The sequence below is a fragment of the Carettochelys insculpta genome, chromosome 2 (genome assembly GCF_033958435.1).
Source record: "Carettochelys insculpta isolate YL-2023 chromosome 2, ASM3395843v1, whole genome shotgun sequence".
NCBI lineage: Eukaryota > Metazoa > Chordata > Testudines > Carettochelyidae > Carettochelys > Carettochelys insculpta.
In genome coordinates this window covers 193,952,229-193,968,545 of record NC_134138.1, presented here as the reverse complement: position 1 = coordinate 193,968,545, position 16,317 = coordinate 193,952,229, and the positions used below count along the sequence as shown (strand labels likewise).

The 16,317-nt window shown below is 39.6% G+C and overlaps 1 protein-coding gene across 1 annotated transcript in view; it reads right to left on the bottom strand.

The window, feature by feature from the left end:
• The window catches only part of MYRIP (myosin VIIA and Rab interacting protein), a 390,058-nt gene that overhangs the window by 355,339 nt on the left and 18,402 nt on the right, over window positions 1-16,317 (bottom strand). Inside the window, exon 2 of the mRNA XM_074986085.1 lies at window positions 2,202-2,349. Coding sequence (XP_074842186.1) covers window positions 2,202-2,311 — 110 coding nt within the window. The 5' untranslated portion in view covers window positions 2,312-2,349. The remainder of the gene's footprint in view (window positions 1-2,201; window positions 2,350-16,317) is intronic.

Genomic DNA, 16,317 nt, shown 5'->3' with positions numbered 1-16,317 from the left:
AGATACTGGCATAACAAGACTGAAAACTATGTTGGATCTTTCCTAACTTTAGCCATACTTCCAATAAATAGTCCAAATTCTCATTTTGGTTTTGTATTATTAAATTGTTTACATTCTGCTGGCAAAGTGGATTTGGAACCATCAACCTATGTCAGTTACTTTAGCTTGCAGTCTTGTTAGATGATTTCCGCTATCTCAGCATCTTCTTTCCTATTTTATCTTAAAACAATTCTTGTTCTTTGCTGTCACTCAGATCAAAACAACAACTTCAATGCCAAAGTCAGATCTCCAGTGTAACTACTAAAATTTCAAACAGAGAAACAAAGCTTTGGATAATACAAGCGGGTATGCTGAAACCCTTATATATTTTATATATCTCATGTGAAAACTTTAATAGATTCCCTTTCAATAAACAATCTTGCAATTTACAGTTTAAAGAGTATCAATTTTCTATATAATCCAGTACTGTAACAAAAGAAAACATTAACATTACATCAAGATAAAAAACAATGTCCTCATACGTACCTGTAAGCATTTTCATAACAATAAAACTCTATATAATGTTAATATGTAAACAAGGATTTTTGTCTTCTATGGGAATTCTAGCAAGTTATAACTGATATTTTAAAAATCATCATCATGCTGGCAGATCTTGACAACTGGTAACTTTTTCAAAAATTAAACCTACCTAGAAATAGCCTCAAGAATTCATCCAACTCATAAGTTGCAAAGTTATATTTGAACAAGGCAAAAGCTTCTTACGACATTTCTGGATACTCTGTTGTGTAAATATTATCCCTTTGATCATAAGTTCCTTATCCCAACTCTCCTCCACCACACAAATAAATATTTACATTATTGTATGTAACCTGCAGCTGTAACAGAACACACCCATATGCACAACCTACAAAATATGCATAAAGTGTACCGTTGTAAGGTAGCACGTAAAAAAATCAATTTGCTGGTCAGTACTGTCCTATGGTAAATTATGTACAGGAACACTGTATGCAAAGTTATAAGATTCTTCTCTATGATATTATAAGCATGTTTCAAATTCCCCAGGCTTTCCCAGGCAGAAATCAGGTGTGTTCTAAGTGGAGGGAGGATCATGTGCTTGCCCTGATTTTCATTTCAGCAATATATGGGGTAAACAAACAGAGAGGGGAAAAAAAAGGAAGCTCAAAAAACACACACACAAAAAAAGCCAGCAGGGAACATCCTTCCACACAGACTGTATCCTTGGTTTCAGCTAGAAATGTTGAAATATAAAAAGGAGGGACAAATACACACACCCCAAAACACCCTCTTTCTGCCCCTACCTATTGCATTCACTCACCCAAAGAGTGAAAGAAAGTGGACTTTGGACTCCAAGGAAGGGACCCAGACCAAGAGAGTCTGCTCAGTGAGACGCTAAAAGAATATGACAAGAAAATTTTGCTTTGAATCTAATGTAGCTTGTTAAGTTAGGCACCAGCAAGCATTTTATCTTTATTTTTCTCATTATCAAGCAATATATTTTGTAGACAACCTCAGAAGCAAATCCCCAACCACTGCAGAAAACCTACTACATCTGCCAACTCAACTCCTGCTACATGTTGAGCCTTTCTAGTCCAGCACCCTCAGGACCTGACCAGTGCCAAATGAGAGAATTTGCCCTATCATAGGAAGTTACTAACATAGGAAGTTACTATTGTTCAGCAGCACTACCAACACTTGCACTGCTTATGAGACTTTCAGAAGACATTTAAGGGTAAATTACAGCTAAAGAACAGCACAGAGCATTGAAAGCCAGGACTGGGGGCAGTAAACAAAATTTAGGGAATCACAGGAAACTTGGCCACACCCATCATAAGTGGTCCTCCAGCTAATTAAAATCATGCCATATTACGGGTGTTGCCAGACAAGAGCGTGCTGGACTAGAAAGGTTCAACCTATATACCTTACATTCAGTGAGTGAGTGATTATTTAACCTATGTGCTTCCATGAAAAAAAATGTATTCAAACATTGTTTCTAAAAATCAGTCACAGAATTCACACAGATAATGGACTCTGACTACAAATGACAAACCAAAATAAATTTTCTGTACGGAATAATACAACCAGTTGCTAAAAAGTCAAGTTCCTCCAGTTTGTTCAATAAATATCTTGTTTGCTACCCAGACAGAACCACCAGAATGAAAACATGCCTTAAGATCTCTTACCTCAGCCTCTCTTCTTCTTTCTTGCGAAGGCTGAAATCTCTTTGAACCACCTGAAGGACATGCTCTGCTTCACCATCAGTCAGACCAGACAGATCCAGTTTCCTCCCCATTATTTTCTCTATGCTGGATATAAACAATAAAGTTGTACCTGAAATCACAAAAGGCAATAAAGTGCTTAGCGAACAACATGAAAATATTGTTGGGACTCCAGCGAGTGCACAAAAAGACTACTGTGGCCATAAGAGAGGACAGGAGAATCTCCCTATATTTTATTCTTTTTTAAGCCTGTACAGTGCACCACAGTTAATTTCTTTCATTTCACCTTGATTTCAAATAGCAGCACAAAAGTTATTTTTTAAAACGGGCTTATATTAATTCTATCACTAGGTAATTGGCAACACTGGCTACGTCTACACGTGCAGCCAACATCGAAATAGTCTATTTCGATGAATAACGTCTACACGTCCTCCAGGGCCGGCAACGTCGATGTTCAACTTCGACGTTGCTCAGCCCAACATCGAAATAGGTGCAGCGAGGGAACGTCTACACGTCAAAGTAGCACACATCGAAATAGGGATGCCAGGCACAGCTGCAGACAGGGTCACAGGGCGGACTCAACAGCAAGCCGCTCCCTTAAAGGGCCCCTCCCAGACACAGTTGCACTAAACAACACAAGATACACAGAACCGACAACTGGTTGCAGACCCTGTGCCTGCAGCATAGATCCCCAGCTGCCGCAGAAGCAGCCAGAAGCCCTGGGCTAAGGGCTGCTGCCCACGGTGACCATAGAGCCCCGCAGGGGCTGGAGAGAGAGCATCTCTCAACCCCCCAGCTGATGGCCGCCATGGAGGACCCGGCAATTTCGACGTTGCGGGACGCGGATCGTCTACACGGTCCCTACTTCGACGTTGAACGTCGAAGTAGGGCGCTATTCCTATCTCCTCATGAGGTTAGCGACTTCGACGTCTCACCGCCTAACGTCGAAGTTGGTGCCGCTACTTCGAAGTAGCGTGCACGTGTAGACGCAGCTACTGAGATCTATGATATTCTACCTACAAATAATACGTTACTGTGACCAAAAAGAAATTTAGAAATTCCAAAAGTTAAAAATCAAAATCAACTACATGTAGATTTCGGAAACCAATTAAATACAATTTAAAAATAAAATTATATGATTTTTACAACAATTCCCATTCAGATCTCCCCCCCCGCATGAAGGAATGAGATTCGTGCTTCTGGAATGCCTCGTCCTATTGGACTACTCCAAGTTACCAGGTTGGGCTTAATCTCTCTAGAAATGTTTTTCAGTAAACTGTCCTCCAGTAATGTTCCCTACTGGAATTTGGCCTATCCTGAACAATTCTGCATCAAAATTTGATTTAACTTTACCCTTGGATGTAGAATTTTCAGAATTGGAAAATAAAGCTGAAGAAGTGTTGAACAAGTAAATCAATCGGTATAACCATAGAAAGAGAGGAACTGAAACCAAAAGCATCCGATTTAGAGACTAATGCCAGGGAGGACAATAAAATCTATCAGGAGCTAAGTATCAGAGGAGGAACCGTGTTTATCTGTATCCACAAAAACAACAAGAACTCCTGTGGCACCTTACAGACTAACATATTTTGGAGCATAAGCTTCCATGGGCAAAGACTGACCTTGTCACATGCAATCATAGAATCATAGAACACTAGGACTGGAAGGGACCTCGAGAGGCCATCGAGTCCAGCCCCCTGCCCCAACGGCAGGACCATGTACTATCTAAACCATCCCTGATAGACATCTATCTAACCTGTTCTTAAATATCTCCAGCGATGGAGATTCCACAACCTCCCTTGGCAATTTATTCCACTGTTTGCCCACCCTGACAGTTAGGAACTGTTTCCTAATGTCCAACCTAAACCTCCCTTGCTGCAGTTTAAGCCCATTGCCTCTTGTTCTATCCTCAGAGGCCAAGAAGAACAAGTTTTCTCCTTCCTCCTTATGACTCCCTTTTAGATACCTGAAGATCGCGATCATGTCTCCCCTCAATCTTCTCCTTTCCAAACTAAACAAGACCAATTCTTTCAACCTTTTTTCATAGGTCACATTCTCTAGATCTTTAATCATTCTTGTCGCTCTTCTCTGGACCCTCTCTAGTTTCTCCACATCATTTTTGAACTGCGGTGCCCAGAACTGAACACAATACTGCAGCTGAGGCCTAACCAGCGCAGAGTAGAGCGGAAGGAATGACTTCTCGTGTCTTGTTCACAACACACCTGTTAATGCACCCCAGAATCATGTTTGCTTATTTTGCAACAGCATCACACTGTTGACTCATATTTAGCTTGTGGTCCACTATGATCCCTAGATCCTTTTCTGCTGTAGTCGTTCCTAGACAGTCTCTCCCCATTCTGTATGTGTGAAACTGATTGTTCCTTCCTAAGTGGAGCACGTTGCATTTGTCCTTATTAAACTTCATCCTGTTTATGTAGTGGAGATTCCAGAGGCAGGTCTAATTATACAGGCTCATGAAAAGGAGGGACTCCCATTCAAGAGGAAGGCCAGAGTTGACAAGGCTAAAACTACCATTTAAAGCATAACAAAATAACTGGAAGACTTAGAAAAACATAGGAGCTGAGAAAATACCAGAATAACAGGATTGAGAGAACATAAAACAGGAAAATTCAATAAAACATTTGGGGCCTTTTTTGCAAATGAATAGTAAAAAAAAAATGAAATTTGAATCAGAAGTAGCAACGATGGATTCAAATTAAAAACACGAAGTCTAAACAACAGATTTGCTGGCAAGCAAAGAGCAACAAGGCTGTAAGATACTACAGCTTCTAGGATCCTTGATAAAAAGCCATTTTGGACATGTGCCACTCCAAAACAAAAATTCAAAGAAGAAAAGAACTGCATCTCATTCGTTAAGGATTATGCTATCCAGAAAAAGACGACATATCATGAAAAATTGCTTAATGAGCAACTCCACAAAATACAGATAACATTTGCTTTGCAGTGTGCCATCCCAAAAACCATCACTTCTGAGACTAAACTACAAAAAGCTAAAAAGAACAAACTCCTTATCTCCACCAGTTCACGGACTCAAAAATTATCTCAAAACCTGCTGAAATATTTCAATATTAAAGAAAATATATAGCAATGTATTTACAAGTACCTGAGGAAATAAACCAGTTGAGACCGCATTATCTGAGCACTTAAGTTGCCCCATCGTTGTATTACCAGCAATATCCCTTAAGTAGTTTTGGGGTTTTTCTTTCTGTGACTGGTGGAGGGGAGAAAATGGGAACTTTCAAGCATTCTAAAAGCCCTAACTGTGAAACAGAGAAGGGGCTGTGAAAAAAAGCAATTTCCAGAGTGTGCGCCTACTTGTCTGAGAAATGATGATCCGACATTATGTGTGTGTTTAAGTTTTTGTCCATTTCTGTTTAATAAACTGGTAAGTTCAACTAACAATACTAGCTCCTGTGAGCATTCTAATGGTATGGGAACCGTAGTTCCATATGGAAGCCACAGCATTCAACCTTTGCAGATCCATTTGGAACTCTCAACAATTTCATATACAAAGTGTTCTTTGAAAGTTTGAAATTTGGTATCGGGAGTCGGGGTCCAAGTTCGGGAGTTGGAATTGGAGGTCAGCGACAGGGGTCGGGTCAGTGGGCGGGGATGGGTATGTGAAACATTTTAGCAGTTTGAAGCCATCTCTTCTAAAAATACACATGGCCCAAAAGATATACTTGAGAGACAAAAAAACCAAAATTATGGCATGAAATTAAGTGACCTTTGTGTCTGAGCAAACAGTAAAAATGTGAAACATGCTACATTTCATCCTGAAATAATGTTGCAAAATAAAGAAGGCCTATTTGTTGCCAAAGCTTCAATTAAAAATGCATTTGTGTTGGTTTCAATGTATTTTATCTTCTCCAGTTCTTTAGTTTTAAGATATTTGAAATATAAGACATGAATATACATGGAAAGAGAATGGCATTTATCTTTCTTCTATGTTTGAAGGGCAGCTATCGCTGACCTTTAAAATTGACTAATATTTCTTGTCATTAAAAATAAATAGATTTAATTAATGGTATGGTAGATAAAAATCAAGGACCTTGTTTACCAAGGTCTGAAATTAGAGTACATGTTTTGAGTGAAGAACCATTTCTTAATGTGTATGTAACTACCCATAAGCAGACTCAAACCTGTGACTTTTGGAGCTCAGTGTAGGCATCTTTACAGCTTGAGCTAAAGGCCAACTGGCTCTCTGCTCAGGCTGTAGAGGACATGGTGAAGGGGTCTAGATACTACTACATGCACCAGTTAACCACACATAGGTGTGGGGGTTACGTGTACATTACCAGGCACAATGAGTTCTGTGCTCCTGATTTGGTCCACCCACACACAAAAGTTACTAAATTCTATAAGTTAGTGCCATGGAAACAAAGGACTTCACATATCATCCATTCTGGCAACAATGTAAAGGACCCAGGGCTCCGGTTGCTGCTGCTAGCACAATAGCAGCAGTAGCAGCTGGAAGTCCCAGATCTCTCTGAATTGCCAACCCTGGGGCAACTGCTCCTTTTGCCCCCTCCTGGTAGTGGGCCTGGATGTAGACAAATTGGAGAAGGTCTGGAGAAGAGCAACAAAATTGTTTACAGGTCTAGAAAACGTTACCTATGAGGCAAGATGGAAAAAAAAGTGGCTTGTTTAGTTTGGAAAAAGACAACTGAGAGGGGGCATAACAACAGCTTTCAAGTACATAAAAGGTTGTTATGAGGAGGAGGAAGAAAAATTGTGCTCCTTGGCCTCTAAGGGTAGGACAAGTAGCAATGAGCTTAAATTGCAGCAAGGGAGGTTTAGGTTAGACATCAGGAAGAACTTCCTAACTCTCAGGTTAGTTAAACACTGGAATAAATGCCCCAGGGAAGTTGTAGAATCTCCATCACTGGAGATTTTTAAGAGCAGTTGAGATAAACACCTGTCAAGGATGGTCTAGGCAATAGTTAACTATGCCACAAGTGCGGACCAGGGATTGTGAGGTCCTTTTCAGACCTATGATTCAGCATATTATTGTAGGACAAATTGCTCTTCACACTCTGGCATTGAAAGAGATCAAGGAAAACTCCATCTCTTAGCTATTTAAAATCAATTATTCTTAAGTTGCTTGTACACATGGAATCATTCCTAAGCATATATATGTTAGTATTACAATGGACAATGGAGAAAACACTGAAAACAGTAACAGAGAGGTGGCCATGTTAGTCTGTAGCTTTGAGAACAACAAGAAGTCCTGTGGCACCTTATAGACTAACAGATATTTTCGAGCATAAGCTTTTGTGGGCAAAGACCCACTGAAGCTCTGATGAAGATCTGACAAAGCGGGTCTTTGCCCACGAAAGCTTATGCTCGAAAATATCTGTTAGTCTATAAGGTGCCACAGGACTTCTTGTTGTTCTCATTGAAAACAGTGAAGTCAGTGAAGTTAACGAATGTGGGACAGAAACCTGAAGAAGCAGAACAACAAATTAAGTGAAGGAAAAGCATAATTTCATTCTTTGGGGAAGAAGTTACAGAGCAATATTAGAATGATTGGATTCCTACGGGTGAAGCAGCTAGACTTAATATATATGCTGTGGCCATGGGTATAACATTGAAGGCAGCTCATTATTCTGCCTGAGCCCCGCAGTTTGCATTTGAAAACTTGCTGAAAAAAAATGTACAGTCCCTGGTATAATTGATAAAACTCAGTATGTCTCTGAACTGAGAAACCAAACAATATTGGTAGACATTAGCAAATTTAAACTATAAAAACCCAGTCTTAGATTGTCCTGCCACGTATGACTTTTATAGTGCCTAATTAAAATGTGAACTGTGAACATCAGGGCCGTGTCTACACTAGCCCAAATATTCAAAATGGCCATAAGGTTAAGATTACTAATAAGGTGCTGAAATACAGATAGGAATAAGGGGATTTTGAAGTTCCCAGGGCCCTTTCGAAAAGGGCCCCCATCTGGACAGGCTGTGCAGCAGCAAAAAGCGGCAATTTTGAAGAGCCACGGCTGGCGGCATGCTAATGAGGTGCTGAACATGTATTTCAGCACCTCATCAGTAATCTTTGAAATGGCCATTTGCATGGCGATTTCGAAGATTTGAGCTAGTGTAGACGTAGACCAGAAGACTTATCAATTTACTGAAGCATTAAGGGTTCAGTGAAATATAAAAAAAAACCTGTTTGAAAATTATTTCTCTTTCACGTGTATAGCTTGATCCTAAATATCAAATTATTGTCCTAACTAGAAATTAATCCAGTCATAGAATCAACCTCAGACACCTCTGAAATGGAAAGACTGGATGATGAATTGGAGGATTGTCTTATAGCTCATGAAAACTCCAAAACACAAATATACCTGAATGAGGGAAAAACCCAGATTCTTGGTCCACATGCTGATAAGCCCCATCTCAGTAAGAAAGAAAACATATCGAACTGCTGGGAATGTCACAAAGATGTCACGACAAAGCTGTAGCATCTGTCAGAAAGTGCACTGGCAGATTCAGCCACACAAAAGGAGAGTTGAAACAACAGGTTCAGACCCAAAATTTATCCTGTCACAGAGGTCCAATATGATGCAGCAAATTTTAGAAAATTACATTTCACTCAAATTAGTCAAAAATTCATGTGTGACAACAGAAACACAAGAAAAGCTCAAATTAAAATATAAATAAATGGTCAAAATCAAAAGAATTTCCATTTTAAATTAAAAAGAAGAGTTAAAACTTAGTTCCACTAAGACTGAAGTTTAATTTGAACTGGTTTGAACCAGAAACAACTATTATTTTTAGGTGGTTTTGAATCAGAAGTGAATTTGAACACACATAATGCAACTTGAACCCCAAAAATAGCCTCCAGAGACCTGAAAAATCTCTCTCTGACAGGTTACATCTACACTATAGCGGTCTGTCGACAGATCGGGGCCACACATGAAAGTGGATCGCTTTGTCGATCCCCTCTGTTGACAGAGAGCAGCCAGACTGCCCGGCCACTCTATCAGCAAAACGGCCAACTGGAAGCACAGCACACAGGGCTGCTTCGTGACCCGGAAGCCCTGTTTGGCAAAAGAGAGTGCCCCGGAGCACCCACATGACTTTTTTGTGACCAGATTTTGTTGAGAAAAGTGTTCTGCCTCACAGGGGAAAGGCAGAAGGCTGTCGACAAAAGCATCAAGGTCTTTTGACAGTATGCCAACACAATGCATTTTTAATGCATGCATTCAGAGTTTCGTCGAGGAAAATCTCTAATGTAAACATAGCTAAAGAGATAAGAAATCAGAAGCACCCCACAATAAGACCCAGTGAATTTCCCCATGAATATTCCACTTCCATGAGCTTTCTGGGGGGAAGTCATGTTTTAGTCCAAAAGAAAGGAAAATTACTATGCAACCAATTGCAGCAAATGGCAGGAGGAACCACTGAGGTAGGTTTGCAATGTTCTCAAGCAGACACTGCAACATCCATAAATCAAATATAACTTGCACTGCTTCAGGAAAAGCAGAGAGCTGTCAATTCCCCTCCCCCCCAACCCCCGTTTGTACCAAATTCCAACTTCAAATACTCATTGCAACACGTTTGGAAACTTAACCAAGTTAGTATATGAACTGTTTATGTCAGAGCCCCTACGTAAACTATGACCTGCTCACATTCTGCCAACCTGCAAAAAATAACCACTTCCCACACAACAATTGTACTTTACAGTTCCAGAAACCCTTTCTTCTGGTAACGTCAAACAATTTAAAATATTAATGAATTACACCAGAAAACAATATGACGGCCAAAGATTTAAATACCCTTTTTGTTTCAAGCAACGTAGCGGTGATAGGACAACACAATGAACAACAGCGTAAGTGGAGTAGGATTTCAGGTTTGGATAGGAAAAGCACAAGTTAAAAATTACTTGGACACACTATTTGTTTTCTGGTTGGCAGGGCTGGACAAAATACACCCTAGAATAGTTAAGGAAGTGGCTGGAGGGACCTGAGTCATTAGCAATTATCTATGACGATAGCAAAGATCCCAGAGGGCTGGAAAAAGGAAAATACACAACCTATCTACAAGAGGAACAAGTATAACCCAGGGAATTATAAACCAGTCATCTTAATTTCATTCCCTGGAAAGATAATGGTGCTTACAAATGGTTTGATTATTCGCTCCTAGAAGGCAGTAAGCAAAGTCCTGGATTCAACTTGAGGAAATGGTGGCTTCTCTGTAACCTGAAGTATTTAAATCATGATCTGAGAACTTTGGTAACTCAGCCACAGAACTGGTTGGAAATGCATATTCAGAATAGTTATCAATGGTTCATAAAGAAACTGGAAGGGCACATCAAGTGGTACCAGAGTCTGATTTAACTCAACAATTTCATAAATGATTTGGTTAATAACATAGAAAGTTCCCTTATAAAGTTTATGAATTACATCAAACATGAGTGCTTTGGAGGACAGAATTAGAATTCACAATGATCCTGACAAACCGGAGAAGTGAAACTCAATGAAGACAAATTTAAAAAAGTATTATACTTAGAATGGAAAAAATCAATTGTACAAATGCAAAATGGGAAATGACTACTTAGTAATAAGTACCACAGAAAATGGTTTGGGAGTTAGAATGGATCACAAACTCAATATGAGCCAATAAAGTAAACACAAATGCAAAAGCAAAAATCACATATTCTGGGATGTATCAGCAGGCATGTTGTACACAAGACATGACAAATAATTCTTTCACATTAATTAGCACCAATAAGACCTAGATTGGAACCATGTGTCTTTTTTTCAGCAATACATTTTGGGAAAGATGTGGACAAATTGGCAAAAGTCCTGAGGAGAGTAATGAAAAAGACCTAGAAAACATGGACTAGAAAAATTGTGCTTGTTTATTCTAGAGACGATTGAGGGAGGACACAATAACAGTCATCCAGTACATAACAGGCTCTAAAGAGGACGGTAATAATCCTTCTCCTATAAATGTTAAGGTGTGAGGGCTAAAACCATACAACCTCAAAGATATCCACCAAAATCAGGGAAGTCCACAGTTGACCCTCTCGGTATTTCTGAGATACAAATTGAACACCTTGGCCAGCTAGCTGGATAGAGGGCACAGGCATTGTCCACTGGCTCTGACAGCCAGGAGGGTTATACCACAGACAGGGGAAAGGGTCTGCGATTCTGTACACAGGAGCAGTAGCACCAACCCCAAACTCGTCTATGGATTTTAGAGTAGGATAAGGATACTGGGACTTTGCTACAGTACCACTCTAGTTTCCAATTAGGAATTGGAAAGAATTTTTCCCTTGTTACCAGGACTAGCCTGGACAGCATAAGTTCTTTCCCATTCCTCCCAGCTGTCCAGCACTTTGGTGGGCGGATTAAGTCATAACACATTCATGTTGTCACACCTTGGTAGGTCTCCAGTGCACAGAATTGTTCAATGGAGAGGGAGGGGAAAGGAGTAGGAGTAGAGGTCTGGCTCCCTGATAAACCAGCAGTGGAAGCAGGCCTGGCTAAAGAAAGGAGAGGATGATGCTGGGGCGAGATTAAAAACAGGGAAGGAGGGAAGGCCTCCCGGCATCTCTCCAGAGGTGGTACAAATTACAGAAGGCTGTCTGAGTTGAGGTAGGAAAGTGACTGCTCCCATAGGTCCCCAGATGTTGGGACCTGATTAAACCAGATTCTTAGTGTCTTGTCTTTCTTCTTGGGATGTCTGGGATAGTGGTTCAAGTGGCCTAATTATTTAATATTACACCTGTTTTTTGCAGTACAGTTTAGTTGTTTTTGAAAATATAGGTCACTGTTGCCTCTAAAAGTGTTGGTACCGTCCAGATTCTGTCCTTCATGCCCTCAGCCCTAACACCTGCACTTTAAACTTTTCGTAAATGCTCTCAAATCTCAACTCTAAGGCAATAACTGAAATCAGTAGTTTGTGCATGCTGTTCAGTCACACTAGCTCTTAAAGGATTTCTCCAACAGAGCAATTGCTAGAAGACATTTTTGTAAGTAAAGCTGTGCTTGAGGCTGTATTGCTTGTGGTAGTGAATCAGTCCCCAGGGCAAATTATGAGGATATCAAAAATGCTGTTTCTTTGGTCATGCCTTTTTTGGGGGGGCGGGGGGATTTCAATTTTTGGAAAGAATATTTCAATAGTAAAAAAAAAAAAGTTCTCAACAAAAAAGTATTACATTTTCCACCCTCCAAATTCTTCAAGGAACAGCTTATTTGTCTAAGATTCATTGTCTGAAAACACGTTAGTCAAACTCTCTTCCCTACACAAAGGCTATGTCTACACTACAAGCATCAGTCTAGAGAAGTTACTGTTGGAAGAGATGTTCTGACAAAACATCTGTTAACGGACTGTGTCTTCCCATAAAACCGATTGACCTTTTGATCAGCTCTGTCAACAAAAGAGCCTCCCAGAGAGAGAGCATGTACATGGCTTTTTTGCGCGTTGGTGCTCCATGAGTTTTGTTAACAAAACCCCAGTTTTGTCTACAAAACTCTCTAGTGTAGATGTAGCCCTTATCTGTGTTCGTCTCCAACCCTTTAATTGCAACAGGTCAATCATATTACTGATACAGAGTGTTTAGCGGGTCTTTTCTGTGGTGAGAAGGAGAAACAATGATAAAACTTGTAATTACAAGAAAGAGGGACTTCTGATTTCAGCATCACTACAGCACACTTTCAGCAAAAATTTGAATGGAAAGATGACACAATGAATGTTACTTTGCAGCCATTCCGTATTTGGCTAAGATCCCATCAAATATAATAACCTAAGCACAATCGGGATTGGTCAGTAATTACTGGGAACGGAAACCACCAAAGAATGTATAGCTGCTGCAGGGAACAGTGTCCTAGGCATTCCTCTCTTGTGTACTGGCAGTGAACCAATGTCCCAATATCAATGGGACAATATACTGTGGAAAATACTAGCCAGACCTTTAGATACTTTATGTCAGCCTAGCTCCATAGATTTCAGTGGAGCTTTGTCATTTACATGAACTAAGGACCTGGAATACCATCTTTTGAATGAAACAAAACCAAAGATTTCCCCTTTTGTGATCTGATATTAACGTTATTATTCATAGTCTTGATGGAATCCTATTACACATACTCTCTGCTTTAAGATCTCAGTAAGTACAAATTGGAAAGATTTTTGGGCAAGAAGCAAAAGAAAAACATTGTTGTGTAAGGATTTTTTGTGATATTCAATAGATCCTGACTTCCAAAGCACAGCTGACTTCATTCTACTGGTGGGTGAAATGATCCTTATGTATTTGGTAAAACACATTTGTTATCCTTTAGAGCAAATTGTTGTCATTATATGTTATCTTACTCTACAAGTCTGCCACCGTGTACTTTAGTGGCAGGCATTCAAAGCACCAAAAAGATAAAAGGTTTGTATTGTATGGTTTGAAGCATTTAGGTAGCTTCTTGACTGAGGGGTGTGGAGAGGTGTCTCAGAAGCTCATTTTGGTTTCCTAATTTGCTTACTAAATATGAGAAATATACAATAGCAATTAAATCTTTAACCTCTTCTCTCAAGGAGAAACTAAAACACAACAACAACTGCATCTACACTGCCCCCCCACCCCTTCCGGAAGGGGTATGGTAATGAACACAGCAGCAGATGCAAATGAGGCACGGATTAAAATACCTCATGCCTCATTTACATATTCCTGTGAGATCTCAGCTGCAGAAGGTCCCCTTCCAGAAACAAAAGCTGCTGTATAGACGGGGTTCCTTCGGAAGGAAACGGGGATCCTTCCAAAAGAAACTCCTCTTCCTGAAGACCCCTTGTTCCACAAGCACTGGCCCCTTCAGTGTAACATTTTCATATTTACCTCTCCAGTACTAGCTTTCTAGACACTATATAACTTCACCTCATCTCTCCCATTTTCCTCATGCACATTTTTATAGTGCTGAAGTAAGCAAACTGTGTTCGGCTAAAAATTTCTCTAGCCTCTGTTAAATAACTGTTCTAAGCCCACTTTGTCCTAACAAGTTCTCCAATCCCTCTGGCTCATGTTATGTCTATAAAAAGCACCTTACTAAAACATAAACAACCCCCAAATCACCAAGAACACCGCAGCATATTCACGGCACTCTAACATCAGCACAGCTCTCAAGCTATGGTAAGTCTTCCCTCTTTTGCATCTATGCTTTTAATCATCTGGGAATAAAAAGAATTGTGGAAGAAAGTGGCTTGCTACAAAACATGTGTAGTGTATCTGTAGCGATGTCAGTCCCAGGATGTTAGAGAAACAAGACGGATGAGGTAATATCTTGTATTTGACCAACTTCTGTTGGTGAGAGAAAAATGCTTTTGAGTCACACAGAGCTCTATTTTCACGCTGGTCTCTTAACAGCAGAGGTTGGTCCAATATTACCTTCTTTGTCTTGTCTTTCCTCATAATGCTACATAATGCAGAAAACACTTTATACATGTTTTCTTGGATTCCTCTGTATTAAATTACATAATTTATAATCACAATACAGGTTAAACCTCTATGATCCAGAACACTCTCATTCAGCAACATCTGTAATCCAGCATATTAATTAGCCAACTGACCTCTTATGGCTGTGGCCAAGTTGCCCACAGGGAGAGGGGATAGCTCAGCGGTTAGTGCAGGGGTTCTCAAACTTTGCAATACCACAACTTCCTAAAATGCCAAATTAATTTGTGTGACCCCCACCGCGCCCCCAACCTCACTGCTCCATGAGTAAAGCTAGTCATTTTACTGGGATTAGGATTGGACAAGAAATAAATATGCCAATACTCCTGATACCTAATTTTTATTGGAAATAAACAGAAAATGTCAAATTTGGAATCATATTGTTTAATGTGACAGATGAACTTGTTTATTGTTGCTTAATTTTTCAAATCTGGGTTTCATTGTCAAGAAAACCACTCTCATTTCTCATTCCACATTTACTTTTGATCAATATTTGCTTTTTATAGCAGCAACTGCAGAAAACCCTAACTCGCACAAATAAGATTTTGCAAATGAGATCAGTATTTTCATAGCCTTCTTGCTTAATTCTTTGTACTCATTTTGCACACTGATCCAAAATTCAGAGAGAAACATTGTTGAGAATTTTATTTTTAAAGAAAAAGCAGTCAAGTAGCACTTTAAAGACTAGCAAAACAGTTTATTAGGTGAGCTTTTGTGAGACAGACCCACTTCTTCAGACCGTAGCCAGACCAGAACAGTCCTCCTTGCTTACTGTTTTTGGTTCTCTGTGCCTTAAATATTGAGTCTGCTCTGGTCTGGCTATGGTCTGAAGAAGTGGGTCTGTCCCACGAAAGCTCACCTAATAAACTATTTTGCTAGTCTTTAAAGCGCTACTTGACTGCTTTTTGTTTTGACAGTGTATAGACTAGCACGGCTTCCTCTCTGTTACTATTTTTAAAGCAGCGTCAGAAGAGATATCAATGATTTGCTCATCCTTGGTAGTAGTGAGTGTACCAGCTATTAGTTTAGCATTGAATGGGTTCCTTATCCAACCAAATTTTTCCAATATCCATATCTGAGAAATAGTTCTTAATATGAAATTTTAAGGAAAGGCGACTTAAAATACAAAATTTCACATCTTCACTAATATGTGTTATTACTTTCAATAAATTGTTTTAAATTAGGAAACCTCTAAATTTGATTTTCCATTTTGTTCTGCCACAGTTCAACTTTCCTAATAAACGCTTTCAATTTATCATAGAGTTCAAGAATATTATTATTACCACCTTGCAGTGAGGTATTAAGAGTGTTCAGCTTATTGAATATGTCACTTGAATATGCTAACTCCATACTGAAATCACAGTCAATAAACACATGTGCACTACTATACCTTTCCTCAATTGAATACTGGTGAAGTTCATTCCTTAGCTCGAAAACACGTGTCAAATTGTTTCCCCGAGACAGCCATCTTCACTCACAGTAAAACAGCAAAGAAGCGTGTTCAGCGCCCATCTCTCCACAAAACCTTGCAAACATCCTTGCCTTTACAGGCCTGGTTTTTACATAGTTCACAATATGTATGGTTGCTTGTAGAACATTCACCTATACCAGGCTCAAATC